The following is a 27,190-nucleotide window of genomic DNA, read 5'->3' as shown; positions in this document are numbered from 1 at the left end:
ACCAAATTCCAGCTTAAATTAATGGCTATTGGGTTTAAAGATAGCAATGGGGTTTATTGACCCAATATGTACTGATACCACGGGTGTATCAATATGCATGTCATTAAAATCCCTTAATTTACTCTATACTATAACCCCATAACTTTTATGGCATAAAAAGGCAACAAATTCACCACCACACCATGCTTCAATTTGTCATAATCACAAGGGTTCTAAATTTTTACTTTTAGATATTTTCCCTTTTTGGTGCATATCTGTCAAAAATAAGAGAAAAAACAATTCATTACTAAAACTTATATACTCACAAATATTAACAATAATCATATTGGTTTTCTAATAATTTTCCCTGCATATCCAAAGCTTATATCTCTTAAAATTGTCTTTCTAACATACTTTGTATTTCCTATACTTCCAACTTTGCTTAAAGGTATTATGATAATAAATTTTAAAATTGTTTATATAATAATGAATAATATTGATTTACCACAAAGTTGGGAAGAGGGGAAAACTATAATGAATTTATAATTGCAACCATGAACAATTTTATTACAAAGACCGTCTTGAATACAATTCAAGTACTTATATACACAATTTAACAGACTTACATGAAATTAGGACACAGAAATACATGATGTATGGTATCTACTGTAAACAAATTATGTTACACACTGAATTTATGGTGGGAAAAAGGATTGATTGTTTATCTATGATCCAAATGCTTCGGTCTGGCATTGGCATTATCTAGTAAAGCATGTGTTTACCTGGTCTGTAGAAAATGCCAAATCCATGTGTAGAGTGGATAATATCCATGAAAAGAGGAAACTGTAGCAAAGCAAACATGGTGACTGGAACACAAGCCAGTATGGCAATTGGAATGGCAATCCAATCCAATCGACTTCTAAGAACAATAAAAAGGGTTGCACTAAAAGCTATCACCATGGTAGCTATGGATACGAAAAGGGTTGTAAGACCAAGAACCATCCTCCTGGGTAATGTCTCCAGGAAATCCTCTGCTGCATATCTTGAAGTCAAGATAGATAAGAACATTAACACTGACGTGATGGATGAGAATAGGGCTAATGCATCTGATATGGCAAAAACTATAAAGGACCTGACTTCAAGAAAAACAGGAATGCCCTTATCATCATAGTTTCCACCTGGAACGGTAAAGGCTGCAGCAAACACTACAGTGGCAATTAGTGTTGCTACAATCATGCATGATGATGCTGTATCCTTCATCCACTTCTCGCCTTCCTTAACCAAGTTTGCATGCTTCTCTGTAAACAACGTGCGGGGCGTTTTCCCTTCTGAGTTCTTCATCTCCATGTACAATGGTTGCATGACCTTTTCCACTTCCTACCAGAGAATGTTACAGAAAAGGGATAGAATTTAGTATATGATCTAATTACCTTATACACAAAAGCAAAAGACAAACAATTGTGTTTGGATAAACTTTTGGGCTTTGGAAAACAAAATTGAGCCAAAAAGCATTTTGGGCATTTGGGAAGAGTTACTTTCAAAAACATTATGATCTGAAGCCAAAACACCTTTAAGCCCCAAAGTGTAAAGCCTAAAATTGTGGCTTTGTGCTTTTGGGCATTGAAAGCACAAATGCTGAGCTTATCCAAATGCAACATAAACTAAGGGTCATGCATAGCATAATCATCTCAAATATTTATTTGAATCCCGAGCATATCTCTGTAATAAGAAACCAAGTAAAGGGGATTGAAAAACCTTGAACCATTGGTGTTCTCGCTGCATCTGAAGTGCAGCACCTGAAATTGTGTTGAGTCGAGACGAAGGAGCTAAGTTTCCAGCCAGATGTAGCATGTTATTGTTGTTGCCATCTACATAAGAAGTTATCAAATCCTTGAGTGCACCAATATCATGTATGAGGATGAAGATTTTTTCTTGATGATGGGCAACTGCTGTATGAAATATGCTTTGATTATCACTGTTAACTTTCCAAAGTAGATCGGGATAGTCACGAAGAAGCACAGCTATGAATTCAGCAATCCCCAGCTCTGCTGCAACAAAGAGTGGTCGTGAAGGCTCTCTTAGTAATGCTGACATATTTTTGTCATCCAATTTCAGAACTTCATGCCAAAGCACTTTGACTACCTCTATTGCTTGAAAGTGCATCACTTTGGTATCGTACACCTGCTTTATATATGGAACTGGAGAAAGATCAAGCTTCAGATTCAATTCTCCAAGAAAAAGATGAGTTACATCAGAACAAAATAATATTGATCACATTAGAACTTAGAAGTATTGTTTACCTATTGCCTTTAAGCTATTCCAAAGTAGTGCATTGAATTCATGGACAGCTACATTCAGAAAGTTTACACAAATATCAGTAATACAAGGTGGAAAGTAGTAAACATATAGCCAATCTGGCAAAGGGCCACAGAGTTTCATGGCAAATATAGGTGGAGACTGGAGTCTCCTCATGGGTTGCCTCTACTTTATCAGCTTTGATCAGAGAGAGAAAGCTCACCTGCTGTGATCATATGAGCCATGCAGACCTCTTTGTCTTCCTTTGAAAAGGTAAGGTAGGTAATTCCACATGAATACCTTTAGGAGAAAAAAAAAGACAGTAGTGGTCAATTTGCTTCTAAAAAAAGTGATCTGTTCAAAGCGAAATTTATTGATTGTGTTGAGGGAAAAAAGAAAGGAAGTTAAGAGTTTGGATTAGTTGCACTTGATGGCTGTGTTAAGGGCAGTTTAACCACTAATAACGCCCCATGTCAGCCATCAAGAGTATATGCTGCACAACTGCTCACAACCTCTCACTTCGCATGCATGGCTGACGTGGGGTGTTATTATTGGCTAAACACCCTAACAAGCCATCAAGTGCAGCAAATCCGGATTTGAGTTGGTAGAAGATGATTGAAGTTGGATGACAATCACACTATGCTGGCTCTCACTTCGCATGCATCGTTGATGTGAGGTGTTTTATTGGTTAAACACCCTAACACAGCTATCAAGTGTGGCTAATCTGGATTTGAGTTGGCAGGAGATGATAAGTTGGATGACAATCACACTATGCTGGTTCTCACTTCACATGCATGGCTGACGTGGGGTATTATTATTGGCTAAACACCCTAACACAGCCATCAAGTGCAGATAATATGGATTTGAGTTGGTGGGAGATGATAGAAGTTGGATGACAATCACACTATGCTGGTTAAAGAATAATTATAATGTTGTTTTTATGGGGAGCCAATTAGTTTCTCTCTCTCTCTCTCTAAAAATTGGAGGCATTTATAGATTGATCAAGGCCAAACTGTTATCTTCATCATTTCAATCTATAAAATGGGCAGCTCAGTGCATGAGGCTCCCTGCACATACAGGGAGGCTGTTCCCAAGATTTGAACCCTGGTCACCCAGGTCGCAATGGAGCAACCCAACTGTTCGCGCCAAGGTGCACCCTCCATCATTTCAATCTAGGAGAAATAATATTGCCAGAGATGGAAGAATGAATGGGCAAATGAAAGGGAAAAATATATATAACACCTTTTAGAGATTTAAAGATATTCGACAGAAAACAGATCGAATGGTCCTCAATAATTCTAGAAGGTCCCTTAGGGTAAAAATCATTTAGTATATAACAAACCATTTTAGTTTTAAGGTACTTATCCAGCACTAAACAAACCAGATGATCTCCAACAATTCTAGATGACCCCTTAGGGTAAACACTATTGGTATACTTGATCAGATTGTTTTTTAAAGACTAAAAGACATCTGATATAAAACAGACTGCATGGCCTTAACATTTTAAGAAAGCCTCTTCTAGTACAAATCACTCGGTGTACAAGAGACCAGATGGTATATGAAAATCCAGAAGTTGTCATTGCATTAAAATCATCTAGTATGTAATATATCTGATTGTTTTCTTGAGACTTAGACGTATCCAATACAAAAAAGAAGGTTTGGATGAGGAGGTAGAGAGGGAGGAAGAATGGAAATGGAGTGGGAGATAAATAATTCTTCAATTTTCAATTTTTTCAAAACAAGGGAAATTTGGTCCCAAAAATAATATTTTTCTTCCTACTTACTTTTCTTTGTTCTTATTTCAAAAACATCACTAAATTTGCCAATTGAATAGACAAGAGTTCATCATCTAGTTTGAATAAAGCCCTACTTTTATGCAATTTACTAATGATTTATAATCTCAAAGCCATTTTCAGTTCATTCAATTTATTTATTAGCGATAAATAGATGTATAGAAAAAAAAACTAGAAAGATAAATAATAATTGTTCAAAAAGAATATGGGAAGCCAGAAATCTCATGTGGCATGATAAACAAGCAATGGATCCAGCAAAATTAGTAGATCCAATAGTTTTCAAGACGCCAAGGTGAAGCTAGGCAATGGGGGACAGGGAGAGTGCCTTGTCGCCTAATGATGGATGCTTAAGTTTTGCTTAGGCAATGAGTTTTTTAATATATATCCTAGGGTAGTTCCCTGGGTTTCATAGTAATAAATAGTAAGCTTTAACTAATAATTACCATAATCCTTAAGAAATAAGTATAAACTCCATATCAAAAGATAGAAAACCAACATATTTATAAGAAGAAAAATAATAAAGGAAAGAAAACATACAAAACATAATGGTCCTTGAAAGAAAAAGAAGATGAAGAAGAAAAAAGTCCAGTTGACTGTTCTTGTGTGTCAATTGAATAAAATCTTCTAAGTTATTTCTTACTTATCAATTTGGGTTTTAAAGTCCTAAAGGGTTCAAGATTGTCTTTGACTTGTGCATCGATTGGACCCAAACAAATACAAAAATAAAAATAATATTAGTACAAGAATAATAATATTAATTCTATAAACCTACAATATCAATAATTTAGTCTAATAGTGTCTATTATACTACTATTAATAACATAAAATGAAAATATAATGTGCTATCTTACATATAAGTTTGTAGGCGTTTGGACGAGGCAACCGTCCAAGAACACCTTATCACCTAGGTGTCACCTTGATGACTATGAATAGATCACGTGAATTTCCTTACAAGTAAGGACACACAACAGTCAACTTAAGGTTTGTGGTGGTGAGGACTGGACAACTCCTAATCAATAACTCTGCCTAATTGCCTGATTTATATGCAAGTAACTATAGATGCGCTCTATGAGATATCCAAATTCAGTTATTGCTAGGACAGGTTTTGTGATATACTAATTCTGACTCACAAAATGGAATTACTTGCAGCAGCAGAATAAAGGTTGTATGGCCTTTGGAAGTAGTGAAACCAAGCTTCAGACAATGATATCAGGTGTACAATAAACAACAAACAAGAAGGCATGTGGAAAATTTGTATCTCATGGACTGAACAAGGTGGAATGGTGGAACAGGATTCATGTAATTGATCCAATATCACTGGGACAAGTCTTAGATGGTGTGTCGGCAAGATATGATTTGCGGCAAATTAAGAAAGATATGATTTGCTGCAAATTTAGAAAGATTTGATTTGATTGATTACAGATTTGAATAAATTTAGGAAAGATTAGATTTGAATAAAATTAGGAAAGTCATATCCTGGGATTAAGGGAAAGATTTAATCAATCCCTAATTGAGAGAGATCCTAGGAGTTTGTCTCTCCTATCTTTTCCTATTTAAGTTGTATGCTCAACATGTTTTTTCAACACATTATCAATACAAAAGTATTTCTTCTTCTCTTCCTCTTTATTTTGCCACTTGGTATCAGAGCTTTAGGGTTCGATCATGAATTTTAAGGCCACCATGGTTGGCTCTGGTTCAGCCTCTTCGGATGCTACCACTGGTGTGACATCTTCGGAGGGAGGTATTCAGTTAGCGGCCACCTCTCTTTCTAAGAATTCTCTTCAAATTACCATTCACAAATTGAATGGAAAGAATTATCTTGAGTGGTCTCAGTCCGTGCGGTTGGTGATCGACGACAAAGGGAAACTCGGCTATTTGAATGGCGAAGTGAAACCGCCAGCCACTGATGATCCAAAGTACAAGCAATGGCGTTCTGAAAAATCAATGGTTACTGCCTGGTTGATCAACTCTATGGATCCTGTGATTGGAAAACCATTCATGTTCTTGCCAACTGCTCATGATGTGTGGGAAGTTGTTAGGGAAACCTATTCAGATCTGGACAATCATTCACAACTGTTCGAACATAATACCTGAATGTGGAAGATAAAGCAAAGGTAAGCGTGAAATAACTGCTTATTATAATGAGATGATGGCTGTTTGGCAGGAGCTAGATCTATTTGAAGAAGAAGAATGGGAAAGTCCGAGTGACAGTGCTCAGTACAAAAAGAAGATAGAAAGAGGCCGGGTCTTTGTCTTCTTGGCTGGTTTGAATAAAGAACTCGATGAGGTTCGGGGACGTATCTTAGGGCGAAAGCCCTTGCCTACTATAAGAGAAGTTTTTTCAGAAGTGCGTAGAGAAGAAGCACGACGGCAAGTGATGTTGAAGAATGTTAATGAAACAAAAACTGAGAATGAAGGGTCCGCTCTTGTGACCCGAGGTGCAGACGTAGACGGAGATAAACGAGGAGGAAAGCAAAGGCCTTGGTGTGATCATTGTAAAAAGCCATGGCATACTTGGGAAACCTGCTGGAAGCTGCACGGGAAACCAGCAGGTTGGAAGAAAAAATCAGACAGTGACAAGAAGTCAGGGGGAGATGTCCGCGCGTTTCAAGTAAGCAATTCGGATCCAGGGCAGCAATCATCCTCAGAGTCTCTTCCTTTCACAAAGGAACAAATAGAGCACTTATATAAAATGTTTCAATCTCAATCGTTAAGAAATTCTAACCCATCCTGCTCTCTAGCCCAGTCAGGTAATTTTTTCACTACAGCCATTGCTTGTACCAAATCTAATGGTTCCTGGATATTAGATTCAGGTGCCACTGATCATATGACCGGCACTTCACAATTCTTCACTTCATATACACCCTGTGCAAGGAATCAAAAGGTTAAAATTGCATATGGTTCCTTTGCTACTGTTGTTGGGAAAGGAACTATATCTATTTCTCCTTCTCTAAACCTTAAAGATGTTCTACATGTTCCTAACCTATCATACAATCTCTTATCTGTCAGCAAACTAACCCTTGATCATAATTGTCGGGTTAATTTTTGGTCTTCTTGTTGTGAATTTTAGGATTTAACCTTGGGGAAGATGATTGGGGGTGCTAAACTGGATGGTGGTCTCTACCTCTTTAATAAAGGATCAACCTTTGGAAGGCAAGACCGACAGACTTGTTTCAGCTCTATCTCTGTTTCTAGTGACAGTGAAGTTTTGTTATGGCATTATCGATTAGGACATCCTAGCTTTCAATATTTAAACCATCTATTTCCCAAGTTATTCATGAATAAAAATCATTCGTGTTTTAAGTGTGAATCTTGTGAATTAGCAAAACATCATTGTGTTGTTTTTCCGTCCCAACCATATAAAAAATCAAAACCATTTACCATGATTCACAGTGATGTTTGGGGTCCTTCTAGAGTAACAACTCTTTCTAGAAAGTGTTGGTTCATTACTTTTATTGATGACCATACTAGGGTCACTTGGGTTTTCCTTTTAAAAGAGAAATCAGATGCTGAAACTGTGTTTAAAACTTTCTATAACATGGTTCAAACACAATTTCAGACTCGGATTAAAATTTTTTGAAGTGATAATGGAAAGGAATTTTTTAACAATGTGTTAGGGAATTTTTTTGTTGAGAAAGGAATTGTACACCAAAGTTCGTGTAATAATACACCAACAAAATGGGGTGGCTAAAAGGAAAAAAAAACATTTCCTTGAAGTTGCTAGAGCCCTAAGTTTTCAAACTAAGGTTCCTAAGTATCTTTGGGGAGAAGCCGTTTTAACAGCCACTTATTTGATTAACAGACTGCCTACACGAATTTTGGATTTTAAAACACCCATACAGGTTTTCATTGACTATTTTCCAAACTCTCGGCTAGTGACAAACATTCCCTTAAAAATTTTTGGAAGTGTGGCCTTTGTTCATAACCATGATCCTAAACGTTCAAAACTTGATCCAAAAGCACATAAATGTATTTTTGTAGGCTATCCCACTAATCAGAGAGGTTACAAATCCTTTGATCCAGTTTTGAAAAGGATGTTTGAGACTATGGATGTCACATTCTTTGAAGGAACCTCATACTATAAACACTCCCAACTTCAGGGGGAGAGCACACTAGTGAAGATGGTCTTTTAGATGGTTATGATTTAATGTTTGAATTTGTCCATAATGATGTTCCTCACAACCAGTCACCAAAAGAAAGTGAGGCAAAAAATACAAAATCAGTGGAAACAAATGAATTAAATATTGAAAATGAACAACCTTCGGTGATGCCATCTCAAAATGAAAAAGCTGAAACAACAGAGATGCGTGCGAAACAGTATAAAGGCCTTGTATATTCAAGGGAACATCTAGCACTAAAAAGGAGAGGCACTATTCCGTAGCATCAACAAGAATCTGATCTGAGGGTGGATCATGAAATTCATGATAATTCTCCAAAAATAGCTGAAAATATTCCTCCAGGTAATTCTAATTCTTCCAGTCAGCTTGATCTTCCCATTGCTCTTAGGAAAGGTGTTAGGACTTGTACAAAACATCCTCTGTCAAATTTTGTATCTTACAAAAATATTGTGTTTTTATTTCACAAGTGTCTAGTGTATCCATTCCTAACAGTATCCAGGAGGCTCTAAATGTTCCTAAGTGGAAAGAAGTTGTTTTTGAGGAGATGAGAGCTTTGGAAAAGAATGCTACTTGGGAGAAAGTGGATCTGCTGGATGGAAAGACAGTTGTTGGTTGTAAATGGGTGTTCACTCTGAAGTACAACTCAGATGGATCCTTGGAGAGATACAAAGCTCGCCTAGTAGCTAAAGGCTTTACTCAGACATATGGAGTAGACTACTCTGAGATCTTTTCTCCAATGGCGAAATTAAATATAGTTCGAGTACTCTTATCTGTTGCAGCTAATCTTGACTGGCCACTGAATCAGCTGGATGCGAAGAATGCCTTCTTGAATGGAGACTTGGAAGAAGAAGTATATACGGAGCCTTCACCTGGTTTCACTGAGAAGTTTGGAACTAAGGTATGCAAGCTAAAAAAGTCTCTATATGGACTTAAACAGTCTCCCAGAGCCTGGTTTGAAAGATTCACAAGGTTCGTTAAAAGTCAAGGATATAGTCAAAGACAATCTGATCATACTCTTTTCACAAAAAGATCCACCGAACACAAGGTATCGGTTCTGATTGTCTATGTTGATGACATAATCTTGACTGGAGATGATATTGAAGAGATGAGCAGACTAAAGCAGAGCTTAGCCAAGGAATTCGAGATTAAAGACTTAGGCCAACTAAGGTACTTTCTTGGAATGGAAGTGGCTAGATCAAAGAAGGGCATTGTGGTTTCGCAACGAAAATATATTCTAGACCTTTTGAAAGAAACTAGAATGAGTGGATGCAAACCTTCAAAGGCTGGTAGGAAGATTGATTTACTTGTCACATACACGTCCTGACATTGCCTTCGCTGTGAGCATGGTGAGTCAATTTATGCACTCCCCGTACGAAGAACATCTTGAAGTTGTGTATCGAATTCTTAAGTATCTAAAAGGCACACCAGGAAAAGGACTCTTCTTCAAGAAAAATGAGAAGAGAGGGGTTGAAGTGTATACAGATGCGGATTGGACAGGCTCGATCACTGATAGAAGGTCAACTTCGGGGTACTGCACATTTCTTTGGGGCAATTTAGTTACTTGGAGAAGCAAGAAGCAAAGTGTAGTTGCTAGAAGTAGTGTTGAGGCTGAATTCAGATCAATGGCTCAAGGAGTGTGTGAGGCTCTTTGGCTAAAGAGGGTGCTAGAAGATCTTAAGATACCAGTGAGTTTTCCTATGAAACTGTATTGTGATAACAAGGCAGCTATCAGCATTGCTCATAATCCGGTTCTACATGACAGGACTAAACATGTTGAGATTGACAGACACTTTATAAAGGAGAAGCTTGAAGAAGGAATAATTTGCACTCCGTTTGTACCAACCACGCAGCAAGTTGCAGATGTTTTGACTAAGGGCTTGTTGAGACAGCCATTTGAACTTCAAGTTAGCAAGTTGGGCATGATAGATATCTTTGCACCAACTTGAGGGGGAGTGTCGGCAAGATATGATTTGCGGCAAATTAAGAAAGATATAATTTGCTGCAAATTTAGAAAGATTTGATTTGATTGATTACAAATTTGTATAAATTTAGGAAAGATTAGATTTGAATAAAATTAGGAAAGTCATATCCTAGGATTAAGGGAAAGATTTAATCAATCCCTAATTGAGAGAGATTCTAGGAGTAATTGAGAGAGATCCTAGGAGTTTGTCTCTCCTATCTTTTCCTATTTAAGTTGTATGCTCAACATGTTTTTTCAACACATTATCAATACAGAAGTATTTCTTCTTCTCTTCCTCTTTATTTTGCCACATGGTGATTGAAGTTTGGAATCTGTTTTAGCATGTACTAGTGTAAGGGCATGTGCAGAAGTGTGTAAAGATAAAAGCACAAAAAGACAAAAAATATTTAGATTTGAAATTTTTTGTACTGTATTTAAATGTCTTAATTCAGTGGTTAGATTAAGAATGAGAGAAACAATAGTCTAATAATGTTATTTATTTTGTAGGCCAAACTTTTAATACATAATTTAGGAATACGATACCAAATTATATGACAGTGCACATCTGTTCTGACCGTGGTTGCAGAACTCCCTTATGACCCCCTCAATGAAATGCGGGCATGCCAGTTATGTGAATAAAACAAAAATATCACATGAATGGCTTTCCTATCTTCATCTCTGGCATGCTTGTGTTTCATTGAAGGCCACATAGGACTGCTGCAACCACAGTTACAGCAGATGTACTCTCATTAAATGGTACAGCATAGATAATAGAATCTAATTTACCATTTGCTTTTAAGATAAAATTGAAATACCATGTATAAGAGGGCAATCAAACATTAAACTATTAAATGGGATGGGTAAAACAGTTCTCAAAGAGACCAAGAAAACTTATTTTTTCATCACCTAGAAGAATTGACACGTGAAATAAAATAAGTTATAGCTGAAGATAGAGTTGGACTACCTTTTCTCAGATACTAGTTATTTTCACCTTTGATGGACATTTAATTGGCCCCGTTAATCCAATATTTGTATGTGTATGTATAGATATAATTGAATATTGTAGTGCCATATCTAGGTAAAAATGTCATGAGTTTGGGTCCAAAGCCAGTCTTAGTGGACTGGATTAGCTTTAGGCCCTGGCATAGAAATTTTACCTGATCCAAATATCCAATCTATATAGTTTTGTTAGCTCTAGATTAAAATCAAAGAAATAGAAAAAGATGAGATGTCAAGGACACCTACATGAATAAAGAAATCTCTTCCAAATCCCAAAGTTGCATCCGCTTGCAAAGGCAGAAGGTTTCTGGGCCAATATATGTAAAGCGGTCTCTTCATTTTCATCTCGAACTATTGCCAATGGAGGACACTTTGAGAGGATCTCCAAGGCCACATCTGTCAAGAATAAATTAGCAATAATTAAGATATTAGAAGGGACCCACATGATGCATGGATTGGTGTTAGAAGATGTCCCTACTAGGTAAATGGTTATGGAGATTTTCCTTTGAGAGAGAAAGGTTGTGATACATATAGTAAGCATTCATGGGTTGGAAGGCAACAGTTGGGATGGTAAAGTTGCTCCCTACTCTTCTTCAGCTTCTCCTTGGAAAGAAATTCATGAAGTCTACCCAATCTTTCTTACTCCAATAGGGGTATGATGTGGGAAGGGGTGACAAAATACGTTTCTAGGAGGATCTATGGTTGGGCTGTTCCCCACTCAAAGACCAATTTCCTGAACTCTTTGCCATTTATCAGTTTAAAGGTGAGGCCATATCCAGAATGGGAGCACCTTCTCCAACTGGTTTAAACTTGGGGTTTAGAAGGGGGTTAAGGGAAAATGAGTGTTCTTTTTCAATCCACTTACTTGATACTTTAAGGTAGGCTTCTTTGGATTTTACCCTTGAGGACTCTAGTATTTGGCCGGTTTCCAAATGGCCTCTTTACTTGTTCCTCCTTTAAATCCCTTGCTGGGTCTAACACTCAAGGGGTGGACTTCCTAGTGAAAGAAATTTGGAGTAGGCCTGTTGCACTTAAAATTCAAGCTTTCTGCTGGGAATTTTTTCTTGGTAAGGTAAATACTTGTGACATGCGGCAAAAAAGAAGGCCTTTTATTTACCTCTCTCCTCAAATGTGCTTCTTATGTAGGGGTAGTGGTGAGACCTTATCTCATTTACTAATCTCTTGTTCTTTAGTGCATAGAATGATAGAATTTGGGAGTTTTTTAGTCTCTCTTCAGGTACAGGTGGGACCCCTTCAAGATGCAGTGAATCTTTTCAACCCTAACTTCTTGAGGCAACCAAAGAAAAGGGGGAACGTGCACTGGAGAGACACTAAGGCAACAATTTGGGTGATGTGGGAAGAGATGAATAGTAGAATCTTCTTGGAAAAGAGTAGGACTCTGGAGGAAGTAATAGACAACATAAAAATAAAGGTAGTAGTATTGGCAAAGACCTTGGACACCTTCAAAACCTTCTCAGTAACTGGCTTCTTTAGGGCTTGGACTGAAATGTCGCAATCATCGAAAGCACGAGATAGAGTGAGGATGGATTGGCAACCCCCAGAAGGAAACAAAGTAAATAGAATTTTGATGGGAGTTCTCTTGGAAACCTGGGCATGGCTGGAATAGGAAGGGTTATCAGAAATTCTGAGAGGAGGATCTTGGCAATGTTTTCAGGGCCAATTGGTTTGGGAAACTCTTTTAAGGCTGAACTGTTGGCTTTACTGCAAGGCCTCAGGTTAGCTAAACAGCTAGGATTTAGAATGATTGAGGCGGAAGAAGACTCACAAGTAGTTATTTTATGGGCTAAATCCAACAGGCGTATTCCTCGGATCCTTCAACATGTGCCAAGGGAAGTGGAAAAGCTTGCAAAAGAAATAGTGGTCGAATTCAAGTAGGTTAGAACTTAGAAGCAAATGGGTTAGCTGACTCCTTAGCTAAATAAGGGGCTATGAGGCAACAATTGTCTTGGGCATCCATGTAATTTGGGTTTGTAAGTAAGAATTGACACTCGGGTCAAACAAGTTGTATTAATCACTTTTACATTCCAAGTAATATAATAAAATCATTTTTTACTAATAAAAAATATAAAACTATTAGCTTTGACTCCAAATATAAATTTGAAGTTGACAAAAGTACTCTCATTTATAAACATTCAATATGGTTGTATTATCTCAAATTTTAATCTTATTTTAATTTTTCTAGATCTGTCAGCAACTTTTTATTCTCAATTTAATGTTATGATTGGAAAAGCTTATCCCTTAAAGTATAATTCTTTTTTTAGGTAATCAAGAAAGCACCTGCAATAAGTATAAAACAGGGTATTTATGCTCATAAAAGCTATAAATGTCACAAGAGCACTTCTAGTCACCAAAACAACAGCATGTTAGTGGAGTACAACAGATAATTTAACCCCAAACTATAAAGTAATACCAAGAAAAAAGAACAAAACAAACATAAGAAGTGAGGAAGTTAGAGATAAACTCAACGGGAGGTGGTGATCAATCCACACCTTATAAGACCTACTCTTGTAAGAAGGCCAGAAAACAGGTTTTGATTTGGCATGGGGAAAACTCTTGGCAATTTGACTGATCTGTTCAGGGGCATTTTCGTCATTTTGGACAGTCCATGTGGGTCTGGCCCATAGTATCTTGTCCTTATAGTTTAGTAGGGTTTATATTTTAATTTCCGTTTAATTGCATTAGTAGGTAGAAAGTTATTGAGTTTCTTAATGCACAAGATAGGCATGGCATTTTGGTAATTATGAAGAACAATAGTCACGCCCACACAATTCACTATATAAATAGATGTATTCTCTTCCTTTTGAAGCTAATGAAGATTTCTTTACAGTTCTTTTGCAAGCTTACTGTATGGATTATTCCTACAAATTCTAAAGTGAGTCTAGGTCCCTTGGAGTTTCTCTCTCTCTCTCTCTCTACACCTTTTCCTCTCTCTATACTTATTAAAATCACTCAACTCAAAGCATTCTATGTATCAGTGACCCCAAAAACTGATACATGTTGTATGACATGCATCAAATTGTTGCAATATTTTGAACCTTGCATTCTATTTGTAGGGGTCCCTTAAATATAGATCTAACCTTCAGCATTTTTTGCACAAAATGGCTTATCAGCATCCTTCCACGTGCTCCATAGACCACATTAGAAGGGGATTGAAGATACATTAACAAGAGCCACTCAGCTCTAATTCTCCAAAGTGCTGCAAAAAGAGTCTAGCATATTTTGTTTGCTATGAAATTAGACTCCAAAACTTCTTGCCTAAATACAAGGCCTCGGCCCTTGGTCATGGCAACTGGATTCCAAATTTTGAATATGATGACTGACAGAATACACAAATAATAGAGACTGCCTTTTAAAATTTCATATAATAATAAGGGTAAATTACTTATGCTTCCCTAGAATTTCAGTTATTATTTATTCCATCCTTAAGTTTAATAGCCCCTTTTTGTCAAATGACCCTAAACAATAAACATATTATCTTTGCCTCCAAAATATATATTTTAGAATTAACAAAAAGGCCTCCCATTTATAAACATTAAATTCTGTTTTACCAAATCGAGTTTTTACTTTTTTTTAATTTTCTCAATCCTGTTTTTAGCTTTTCATTCATGACTTAACACTATAGCTCTAAAATATATAAATAAAGATATTTTTGTTTGTATAATTGAACACATTAAGGGGATGTTTGGTACCATGGCTATTTCTACTTGAAAAACTGCCACATCGGCACCACTCAAGTGTTTTGAGTTCAGTGGTCAATTTTCTGTTTGGTTGATACTGTTTTGAGTTAAAACAGTAATAAAATGTTGTGGGAGCCAAAGCCTCAATGCCCTGACTGTGTTGTGTTGATGTGGTGCTGACATGGATCAAAAACACATATTTCTCACTAAACAGGATTCAAATAGAAATAGTGGTCTTTGTGTTTCAAGTATAAATGGCATTTCAACTTAAAAACAGTGTTGGTTGAAACACAAATGTTACCAAACACAACCTAAGTTCTAAATGCAAATTGAACACATTCCATCCTAGAACTGTGGGCATGTTAATGGAGGGATGAAGTAACTTGACCCCAACCTAAAAGGGATGAGTAAGTGCATTGGTAAACAGAAGGGGAGGTCTTCTCTTATCATATTCATCCACTGACGTTTAAAAGTTTATCAAATCATAGACCCACCAACCCCCACCCTACAAGAATTTAATGAATTTCCATTGGTTAGAGTAATGGCAAAGTGTACGAGATCTGGACTCAGTCGTGGCATAAATAATTTACTTGTCAGAAGATGAGGTCCTGCTCATCTTGCAAGGAGGAGGAGGAGGAGGAGAAGGAAGAACAAGAACAAGAACAAGAACAAGAACAAGAACAAGAACAAGAACAAGAACAAGAACAAGAACAAGAACAAGAACAAGAAGGAGGACTGTTGCTTACTGAATAAATTGGTTGTGACGGTAGCAATTAGAAGCTTGACAAGGTCGTGCTCTGTCAAAAAATTCTTAGAGGCAGAGTAAAGATACCAAACCATGTCCCTATGGCCTAGCAAAGTGGCCACATAAAGTGGTGTCGCTCCTTTATTACCCCTAATTCCTGGCAATTTTGGATTCTTTGCTACCATTACCTTTGCAATCTGGGTAATTCCTGAAGCTGCTGCAAAACAGAGAGCTGTATTGTCATCCTTGTTTTTCAGTTCTAGGTCTTCTCGATGCATCAACTTAACTAATTCCTCTACAAAGTGTACTCGTCTCGCTCCGGCTGCAATGTGCAGAGCAGTCTCTGAAGCATTTGTGATTCTAGCAGTTACAATACTTCTGTAATCGTATATGAGGGCACTATTTGGCCCATAATGTTGGCATATCTCTTTTTGCTGCTCTTGAAGAAACTTTTCTGCTCTTTCCCAATCACCTTTAAGTGCTGCTTGATACAGGGGGACGTATCTGACAAGATTTGCATGTGGAGTTATTGCTGCAAACATTTAGCAATAAACATGTAAAAAATCAAACTATTTAAAAATGAACAATTCTACAATAAGTAAATTTTTAAGTATGCAAAGTGCAACATGAGCTGCAAAAGTTGCTTAATGTGTACTGTACCACAGACACATAGGGAGCTGGATCTGCTGTGTCTGCTATGCTGTGAAATAGGCTGTCTCCAATATGATCTAGACAGGTTTAAAGGCATCACTCTAAACAATCTTCTAAGAGAATGGACAGCTGTTGCAGATTTCCAAATCAGAAAACCTGAAAGAACCGTTAGATGGTGCGAACCAATAGAGCACAAGAGTAAGTTCAACTTTGACGGATGCAGCCTCAGGAACCCTGGAGATTCACGTATTAGAGTTGTTTGGGACTAAATGGGCAGATTTTACTCAGCTTTTCTGGTCCAATAGGTTTTGGAAACTCTCTTAGAGCTGAGATGCATGCTCTTCTTCAGGGTTTAGAACTGATGATTGCATGGAGCATGAGAGAAATAGAGACGGAAGGAAATTGCCAAACTATAATATGTTGGATGAGATCACAAGGCATAATGCCTTTGGAGTTTAGGCCAATGGTAAGACAGGCAAAACCATGACTGCCACTTTGAATAGCTCATTCAACTGGGTGCCTAGGAGTCCCGATGGCATAGAAGACACTTTAGCAAGGGCTGGGGTGGCAAAAGATTATTTAGAATGGGGTTGCCCTGGACTAGGGAGCAATCCATAAAAAGCTAATAGTTGGAATTTTATTTATTTTCTGGTTGTTTTCTTTTTGGAAAAGGTAAAGTAATTTTATTCAACTCAAAAACTTATAAACTGGGATCAGGCCCAGAAGGGCAGCCTGAAGACTACAGCAGTTACACTTTCCACCAGAAATCAGAACAATTAAAAGAAGATAAATTCAGATTTTTAAATTCCTCAGATACGATATCCAAGAAATCAGTTTGCCCACAGCTCTTTGAATGGTATCTTCAGGACTTTTGCCTTTCTTACTGAAGATTCTACTGTTCCTCTCAGCCCAAATGGACCATAAGACAGCAGCAGGAATAGTCCTCCACACCAGGCTCCCTTTCTTACTAAGGCCTCTCACCTTCCAACAACCGAGGATATCTTAACCGATCTGGGCATTACCCAACTGAACTCCAAGACTCTGAGAAAGTATCCCCAAATCTGAGAGGAAAATGGACAATGAATCCATAAATGATCCACCAATTCAGCATGTTGCCCACAACCTATATTGGAGTTAGCTTTTCTAGTCTTGGTCTGCTGCTGTTTGGGAGCAAACAGGTTTTTCTTCTATTAATGAATTACTACTACTGTTGCTTATCAAAAAAAAAATATTACTACCTTTGAGGCTTTTTAACAAAAAACCTATAGAGCATATATCAGTAGGGCACTTGTCACCTACAAAAGGGAGCCAGGATTTATATGGAGGGTGTGTTAGACAGTTGTATGCCCTTAGCTTCAATCAGAAATATGTACATTATGAATTTATTGTAAATGAATAAAGTACACATTTGATTCATGTTCCTGTGGTGTGTTTCTGTGTAATACCCTTAAACTGGACACTTAATGAGACTTGTGTTAGTTTAGAATGTTCACAGCCATTGGGTAAGTCTGGGGAGATTTATCCTACCAAGGCTGACACTGGTGTGCTGCCAACTGTTGGGGTGGCTTGTCTCAGCTACCAGGGTGAGACCCGAAGCACATGCAGTGTAGGATTAATAGAACCTTTGAACCGGACCAGATTTCTAGTATTGCCCTGGACCTTGGAGATAGATGGGCAAAACTGGAAAGTTACACCTGACCCCTAGACTCGATTATGATACTACACTAGGTGTCGGATTGGGCTGTCTTTGATGTACCAATCAGTGAGATCCTTAGCGGGGGTCAAAACCTGGGTATGTTGGGACAGTCCGAGAATTCATCTGAGTGGGTGATCATAGTGACAAGATCAGCCCCTTTGTCGGACAAAGGTAATGATCGGGGATGCACTCTCTCTGATGGAAACCAAGACTGCCGGCAACCGATTTCAATTGTTGAGATTTTGTTTTGCAAAATATATTTATATAAATATATATATATAAGTTATGGTTTCGAAATGATTTGCAAAAGGTTTTAATTCCCGGGATCCATGTAAGCAGAGAGTGCAACACTATTCCTTGCAGTCGAGGGAGAGGTCCTCCCTTGTTGGACAGTGTTTGATCATTATGGGCTGAGAGATTAAGTGTAAGACCATTGAGGATAATACCTGATGGGCTAATCTTGCATCTGCCCACAGTCCCTGGGTGTTACAAGGTGGCTTGGCCCAGGGACCAATTAGGGTAAGTGTTGGGCCCATAGAGCCCATAAGATGGGTTTCAGGGGTGCACTGTCCATAACAGTGTATTCGGCCAGGCCTTGTAACAAAGGCTGGGCTGAACCCATTAGCATGAGGATGGGTTCTTCAGTAATGAGGAAACGCACCAGAAAATGGGCTATCCATTTCCTGTTGGGCTTGTCTAAGTGTTTCATAAGATGATAGGGGCGTCATAGACCGATGTGGGAGAGGCTTCACCAGAAAATGGGAACTCTCTCACGATACCTTGGCGTTCACGAATATGATGGGTGAGCACTCACTAGACAGAAAGGTTTACCTGAAAACGGCTCTGAACCTTGTCTGAAAGAGGCCAAAGGGAAAGCTCATATGATGAGTGGATATGATCCTTCACAGAAAGGTGGTGGGGTTTTGCAGCTGAAACAGTTGGCTCCATGCACCCTATGTGGTTTCCCACATTTCCAGAGACAAATCGCTGTCTCTGTCCCTGAGAAGGAGGGAAAACTCAGAGATGAACAAATGGGAATGGAACATAGATTAAAATCCATGTCTATGATATGAACATGAATCAAATAAGGTTGTGGACTGATATTTGTTGTTTTATCAGAAAATGGCAAACGGACAATTTGCAAAGCTTCTTGACGACAACAAGCTTAAGGGCCCAAACTATGTCGACTGGTACCGTAACCTAATGCTGGTTTTAACATCTGAAAAACTGGACAAGGTAGTCAAGTCTCCTGCCTCGGAGCGTCCGGGTGATAGGGCTTCTAAAGCCCGTAGGAGAGAATTCCAAGATTGGGAGGATAAAAACTCCCTAGCCCGCTGCTATGTCGTTGCTTCTTTGGACAACTCAATACAGAGGCAGTTCGATCAGATCGAACTCGCTAAGGACATATTGGACAGTCTGAAAACAATGTACGAAGAGCAGAACCGTTCTACTTGACAGAAGGTCTTGAAAATGTTCATGACCGCTCAGATGTCCAAGGGGCAGAAAGTTCACGACCATTGTCTTCGGATAATGGGATACATTAACGAGCTGGAAGCCCTTGGATCCGGGCTAGATCTTGGCACTCAAGTGGATGCCATTCTGAACTCCTTGCCCTCTTCCTTCAATGGGTTCATATTAAACTACAATATGAACAAGCTGAATGTCAGCATCCAAGAGCTCAGCAATATGTTGCAAAGGGTCAAGGACTTACTTAAGAAGGATGAGCCTGTGGTGATGCTTGTTGAAGCTAACAAAACGGGCAAGAAAAAGAGAAAAGCAAAGAAGCCTCAGAAGAAGACTACCAAGCCCAAGAAGCAGAAGAAGGACATGACAGCAGATGCATATCACTTCTGCAAACAAACCGGCCATTGGAAGAGGAACTGTCCTCAGTACCTGGAATCCAAGAAAGGTAATTTTGAATCTTGTGTCATAGAAACCAACTTATCGGTGGCTTCTGCATCCTGGTGTATTGACTCCGGGGCTTCAACTCATGCGTGTAATTCACTGCAGGGGTTCAAGGTAAGCAGAAGGCTGAATGATGGAGAAGTGATGCTCTACTTGGGGACTTCTGCAAGCGTTGCAGCTACGGCAATAGGCACCGTAGAATTAAAATTTAGAGAAGGAAATATTGTACTTAAAGATTGTCTTTTTGTGCAAAATCTAAGAAGAAATTTGATTTCTGTCTCAAAACTTTGTGTGGATGGATATTCTGTCTTTTTCAGTAATACGATTACTATTAAAAGAAACAATAAATTCATCGCGTATGGGGAACTGGAGAATGGTCTCTATGTTCTACATCCTTCTCTAGAAACTAACATAGCCGAAACTACGTCGGCTGAAATCCCCAAGAAAAGAGCACGTGATACAGTTAATCCCACGTGCCTGTGGCATTACCGACTTGGCCATATCAGTATTGACCGAATCACAAGACTGGTAAAGGATGGTCATTTGGATTTTCTAACTGTAGAAGATCTTCCCACTTGTGAGCCTTGCCTTCAGGGTAAGATGACAAAGAGACCATTTAACGGTAAGCCTGAAAGATGTACAGGCACGCTTGACCTTATACATACTGATGTATGTGGTCCCCTGAGTGTTAGGACCCGTAACCAACACGTGTATTTCATTACATTCACCGATGACTATTCTCGGTATGGTTACGTGTACCTAATGAGACATAAGTCTAAATCATTTGAAAAGTTCAAAGAGTTCAGACAAGAGGTTGAGAAACAGTTAGGGAGAGAAATTAAGTCCCTTCGATCAGATCGAGGCGGCGAATATCTCTCTGACGAATTCAGGGACTACTTAAAGGTAAACGGGATAGTATCACAGTTAGTTCCTCCTGCTACACCACAACTTAACGGTGTTTCAGAGAAGAGGAATAGGACCCTATTAGATATGGTCCGGTCACTTCTCATCCATTCAGAGTTACCCACATCTTTTTGGGGATACGCATTAGAGACTGCGATATACGTGCTGAACCGGGTTCCAACCAAATCGGTTCCTAAGACTCCCTATGAGCTTTGGACCGGAAAGAAACTAAGGGTACGGCACTTGAAGATTTGGGATTGTCCGGCTCACGTTAAAAGAACAAATCCGGACAAATTGGAATCCAAGGAAGCCCAACTGGGCAGCAGTTTGGAAGGCTAAGTGAGTACATAACCTTAAATGGGCCTTAAGCCCATTTCGAACTGGGCTGATTTGATCAGTCAATTAAAGGGGGTGAATTCTGAGATGGATCAGCTGATAGGATTGGGTCTAGACCCTATCCACTTAGAGAGTCCAAGATCTAAATAAGATTTAGATCTGGAAGCCTCCTAATTAGATTAGGAGATGGCTGATCTGATCTACAGATAAGATAAGGGTTCTCCCTTATCACTTAAAGGGACTTCTAATCCAAATATAATTTGGATCAGCAGCTCCTAATAGGATTAGGAGCTGATCCCTTTAAATCTATAAAAGGAGGAGGGGGCGGCAGCCTTTAGACATGCAACCTAAGACTCTTGTCTTCAGAACTGAAATCACAGAAAAGAGATTTCTACAACCTTTGCAAAATCTCTCTTGCCGCCTCCTTCCTGTCGCCGCCATTACCTTCAGTTCGATCTCCAGTTCTTGGGAGAAATCAAGATCTGATCTTGATACCAATCTTTTGGAAAAAGATTGATTGGAACTGTACTCACAAGCCATCCAATTGATTCTTGCGAAGGGTCAAGTTCTTTTGAAGAACATTGTTGATTCTGCTCCATCCTGCACTGCGCCATATTCAGTGGGAACAGTCTTTGGATCCTTCCTTGGGCGTGAACACCTCCATTGGGAGATACTAATTCTCCGTATCAGGTACATCCTCCCTCCTACTCCTTTTGGTTCAGATCTAGTTTGGTTCATGGTTCAAGATTGATCCTTGAAAAATATGTTTTTCAAAATAGGGAATTCGATTCCCTGCAAAGATGGGAGAAATTTTTTGAAATTCGCCCAGTCCATTCCGCAAGACTTGGGCATCCATGTGATGGATATCCCATCCCTTCAGGGTGCCCACAAATGCAGTGAGATAAGGCATTGCAGCGCAAGCAAGGCAGCCCCACCAAGTGTGTGCATATCCAATTCAAAGTGTTGGATAAATCAATCACATAAAATAGCAAGTATAAGAACTTTGAATTTCTTATAAATGATAGTGGAATATAAAAGAAATAAAAATGAATGAAGGCAACCGTTCATTTCTTTTGAACCAAAATGCCTTCATTAATGGTTCTCTCCTCTTTTCTCATTCTTAGACTACACTAAATGGGGAAGTAATGTAGCAAAAAATACAAGAGGAGGATCTATCAAAAAAATTACAAGAGGGATCATCCCTTAAATAGAACCTTCTTAATCCTTATCCATCAAGGATTGAGAAATCATAACTTGATTATTACCATTTCTTACACATACAATTCTATTCCTATCAAACAGGTTTGTTAGTGTATGTTTGATTTGTCAAACAGGTAAGGAATTTCACAAATTTTGTTAAGAACTTTCACTCAATTTTCTGTTTCCCTTTAAGTGCCTCCAAATTGTGTTAATTACATTAGAGTGAAAACATAAAAAATGTCATTACTATAAATATATTGATATGACAACTTTTTGGATAAAGAGGCATATGTGATATATTAGCATTTGAATCATGATGATGAAGATGATGGTGATAATGGCAACACTTACGAAGAATATTGGCTGTTGCTGTAACACGTGTCTCTGTGATACGAGGGCAATTTGGTGGTGCTGCAGCACTTGTGCCCATTATATGAGGGCCATTGGGTGGTGCTGCATTAACACATTCGGGTGAACATAAAAATTGTCATTAGTATAAATATATTGATATTACAACTATTTTTCTAAAGAGGCATAACCAGTATTTGAATCATGATGATGAAGAAGATGATGGTGATAATAACAACACTTACGAAGAATATTGGCTGTTGCTGTAACATGTGTCTCCATGATATGAGGGCTCTTGGGTGATGCTGCAGCATAATTGGGACTTGCAACTGCAGGAAAGCATGATCCAATGGAAACAAAATTTCTAGGAACAACCGATCCCTTTCCTCCTTGCACGGTCACCTTCTCCTTAACTTGTGAACGTAAAACAAGCATTACTTTGTAAGGAAGAAAACCACTAAGAAAAGGATCATGTTTATGTAAAAAGAAAAAAAGTATCATTTTCAACCTGTTGAACCAAACAGTCAACATATAGCCCATCACTCCAAGGCCAAGATGGTTTGGTTTTACTCCAAACCCACCAGTAGACAAAAAACAATTGACTTAGTCAAAAAAAAAAAAAAAACATTTAACCATATGTTTCAACCACTGAACTGTTCAATCTGGTCTATATGATTTTTTTTATCAGTAAAAAGAGATTTTATTAATATCAAGTTCAAGTATTACAAATAGGTGGGTTTTTCATGTGGAAGTGCATTAGGACTGTTGTATGCCGATCATTATGGGAAGAAAGAAATTCAAGAATCTTCTCAGACAAGGAGAGAAGCATTGAGAACATAATAGAGCTGATCCATGTAAGGGTGGTACAATGGCTGAAATCCTCGGACTAATTCATAGATTTTACCTTGGACGACTTGCTGAGAAATTGGAAAAAGATAGCAAATTCTGCCCAGATTAAGAGGGTTCCAAGTCCTTCTTAGATCTCTCCCCCCTCTTGCTTCATAAAACTGAATTTTGATTGCAATAGCATTAGGAATCCAGGGCTATCTGGTATTGGGGGAGTGTTCAGGAATGAGGTAGGGAATGTCTTAGCCATTTTCTCAGGACCAATTGGAGAAGGTGACTCTCTTAGAGATGAGATCTTTGCGGCCTTGGAAGGAATCCAAAGAGCAAGAGAATTGAACATTAGGAGGCTGGTAATTGAAGGTGACTCGGAGGTGGTGATGAGCTGGTAAAGGAAGACAAGCCCAAAATGTGGAACTACAGCAATGAAAAGAAAAATTCAAATGGTTGGCTAAGGACATTGAGATAAAATGCAACTGGGTGAAGAGAATTGCTAACTCATTTGCTGATGGGTTAGCCAAGCAAGGGGTGAATAGGGATTCTTTGTTCTGGGCTCATTTCTAATCTTTTTTTCTTTTTTTTTTGCTTGTGGGGGAGTTAAGATAGTTTTCCTCCCCCTACTTGTACTCAGTGATTTAAAAGCTGCACCTAGGCGCATAGGCAAGGTGCATTTTAGGGCATGCACCTTGCCTAGATCTTAGGCTCAGCCCTTTCAAAAGGTGCCTGCCTGGTGCGCCTAGGCATGCACCTGGTGCGCCTAGGCGTGCACCTGATGCGCCTTGCGCCTTAGCCCAGGCTCACCGAAGCTTTGAGAACCCCCTATTTGGTAGTGTTGTTTATTCATTCATCTTAATAGAATATCTTCTTAAAAAGCAATTAAAATTATAAAATCATTAATTTTGTGTGAGAACTAAGAATTTAAGACCCTAACATGGACTTGTTTGGGCTTGTCTCGAGGGGCGTGGTACAAACGTGGCTCATAGAATCAGGAATATAATATGTTTTACATCACATTAGCTACTTGAAGTTATGCAATTGAGGAAAATGTTTTATATGTTTAGTTTTATTTTTAAATTCTCATTTGAATACGCTTCACAGGTTATGTTTATGTATTTTAATTTTAGATAATAGGTTTTTTAATACAATTATTTTAAAATTATATTTATATTTTTTATTAATATTACGTTTAATGTTTTTTTATTTTTCCGACATTTTTTTAATTTTTTGGCATTTTTTTAATTTTCTGACATTTCTTTTTTTTATTTTTGTGCCTCACCTTGCGCCTTGCACTTTTAAAACACTACTTGTACTTAAAGCTTCATAAAGATTAATAAAAGTTACTTGTTATTGATCAAAACCGAAAAAAAAAGGTGGTTTTTTCCACCCCAAAGACAAACTTTATAATTTATAATTTTGCCCAAAACATTTGTTGCCTTCTTGTGCCTTGTTTGGCCAAAACATCCGCCATCCCATTTCTTGATCTTCTCACTCATTTGAAGACAACATTCAACTCCCTTAATAATGCTTTATATTTTCCAAAAGGTATGTTTATAGACCCATGGGATTTGGGAGCTACATCTTGTCCATGAAATGACCACCTAAGAGTCTGCTTTCACCTCCAAGTTGTAGAAACCAAATTGCTTAGCAAATCTTAAGTAGTGGAGCAATCCACACAGATCTATTTTCCATGCATTACAATCTGCTAATGGTCCTAAAAACAGTGCTAACACCTTTCCTTCTGTGTCTTGGAACACCTCTCTCATTCGAACCACAGTGGTGAGGCCAAAAAAAAGGAAAAAAAAAGAGAAAAAAAAAAGTGAATGTATTATGTTTTGCATGCTTTTGTAGTAGGAATTGTTGCTTTTGGGTAGCTTTGTTGACAGTTTGGGACCAGGGGTATTTTCGTCATTTTATAATTTAGATCCTGGTCAGAGGCAATTGGGTTTGGGTGCACATCTGTTGGGTTTTGGTCTCTTGAGTCTTTTTGTAACAAAAGTTATCTTTTGGGGGGGTTTATGTGTAAATATTTTAATTGGCTTCAACAAGTCATTGGGTCATATAAAAGAGAAGGGGGCTGTTTCTGTAGGGTCCTTTTTTAGTTCTTTCTCTCTTGTTTGAGTTGTAGCTCAGCCCCAGGTAGGGTTTTCAAGTATCGGGAGCTTAGGTTTGAGGAATCGACCCATTTTGGCACCTTCCAATCCCTCTATTGCTGCATGTTCGCACGGGGTCAGCTTACTGCCATTGTTACTGTAGCAAAACTGTTCCAGGAGGAGTTTTACTTTAGGTCTGAAATCCCTAAAAATCCAACTTGTTTTGTTGTTTTCAACTTGGTTTTTCTTGAGTTTATTGTTGTATACCTGAGGTGCTAAATGTAATTTGTTTTCTGTCCACATCACACAGCTTGACTACCAATATAACTCCCATTAAACTTGAGTTTAATAAAGTTGGTTGTTAGGGGTCTAAAATCCATATTTACTCTTTCCTTTGCTTGAGCCCAATAATGCCACTTCCTTCCAAGTTCTCAAAATGTCGTTTGCTGAGAAACCTTTGGAAATACTCTAGGGTCTTCACCCAATGTGACACTTTGATTATCACCAAATCAAATATTTCCATTTCTATTCCACTCTTTTCACCAAAAATCCTCCCATTTTTTTTTGAGAAAAGTTAACCAAGATTCATTAATAAAAAAGAGGTACATGAGAAGATGTACAAAGCAGGGGAAGAACCCCTACAAACTACAAAGGAGGAAGCTTGTCGCTATATAGCTCCTCTAAGAATACACCACATTTAGCTAAGCCATCTGCTGTATGATTGTGTTCCCTAGGAATCCAAACTAACTTTACATTTAGGCAGTCCAAAGAGTCCCTGGCCTCTTCTAAATAGTGACTTAATCTCCAAGGCCCCCCCTCTGTCTCTTAACCATTTTATAGTATTTTCTGAATCACCTGTAATTGTTATATTTTGAATTTCCAAGCTTTTTATTATTCTGATTCCTGTGAGGGCAGCCATTACTTCAGTCTTTGTGGAATCTGCCACGCCTATTGGACCGCTGAAAGTCCAACAGATGTTGCCCCTTTCATCCATTAATGTTCCTCCAATACCAGCTAATCTGGGTTTACCTAAAGCACTTCCATCAAAATTTAATATTATCTCACCTTCACTGATGGGTTCAGGAAACCTTAAGGGTGATTGATGGTGGTGAGGGAGAAATAAGAAAGGGTAAGCATCTCTATTGAGGTCGTTGATTGAGATACCTCTGAAAAGATCAGAATTCACCATCAAAGGTTGCACAGGTAAGAGATGTCTGAAATTAACTCCTCCAGGGGCCTTGATCTGTTGTTAAAAAGCCTTTTGTTTCTTTCATCCCAAACACCCCACAGCACTGCGTGTAACACTGGTTGCCAATAAATTTTACACCTCTTACTTAGACCTGTTCCTTGCCACTGATGTAGAAAGTCCTTAACATGCTTTGGTGTAACCCAACTGTAACCTGCCATTTTCAGAAAATGGAACCAAATCTTTTGGGTGAATTTGCAGTGAAGAAAAATGTGATCTGCTGATTCTCCTTCGCTGAGGCATAAAAAAAACAAACATGAGGGGAAAAAGACAGTCTTCCCAGAAACTTTTTTTGTAAGAAATCACAAGTGTTAACTTTCTAGAGGCAAGCTTCCCGGACAAAGAAACATACTCTTGAGGGGATGTGGCTGCACCAGGTCTTCTT

The 27,190-nt window shown here is 38.4% G+C and overlaps 1 protein-coding gene across 1 annotated transcript; it reads right to left on the bottom strand.

Moving 5' to 3' along the window:
• Positions 1-521: 521 nt before the first annotated feature.
• On the bottom strand, positions 522-26,949 carry LOC104599655 (uncharacterized). The gene is made up of 10 exons (XM_088892327.1): positions 26,724-26,949; positions 22,872-23,039; positions 22,630-22,731; positions 15,589-16,119; positions 11,391-11,540; positions 5,198-5,261; positions 2,498-2,574; positions 2,280-2,327; positions 1,735-2,177; positions 522-1,356 (listed from the first exon to the last, which is right to left on the bottom strand). Exons 1-10 carry the CDS (start codon positions 26,746-26,748, stop codon positions 742-744), a joined length of 2,223 nt encoding a protein of 740 aa, XP_088748453.1. The 5' UTR covers positions 26,749-26,949; the 3' UTR covers positions 522-741.
• Positions 26,950-27,190: the final 241 nt, after the last annotated feature.

This window comes from Nelumbo nucifera, chromosome 7, assembly GCF_055504915.1.
Source record: "Nelumbo nucifera cultivar China Antique chromosome 7, China Antique-T2T, whole genome shotgun sequence".
NCBI classification, from domain to species: Eukaryota; Viridiplantae; Streptophyta; class Magnoliopsida; order Proteales; family Nelumbonaceae; genus Nelumbo; species Nelumbo nucifera.
This window is presented reverse-complemented; position numbering and strand designations above follow the sequence as displayed.

Bases quoted from the DNA above. Each gene is read 5' to 3' on its own strand.
- LOC104599655 (XM_088892327.1), bottom strand. From the start codon at position 26,748: ATGGTGAATTCTGATCTTTTCAGAG. The intron at 5,262-11,390 runs GTAGGTGTCCTT...CATTGTCTGAAG, and splicing joins GAAGAGATTTCTTTATTCAT to CTTGGTTTCACTACTTCCAA. The intron at 1,357-1,734 runs GTTTTTCAATCC...ATTCTCTGGTAG, and splicing joins GAGAACACCAATGGTTCAAG to GAAGTGGAAAAGGTCATGCA.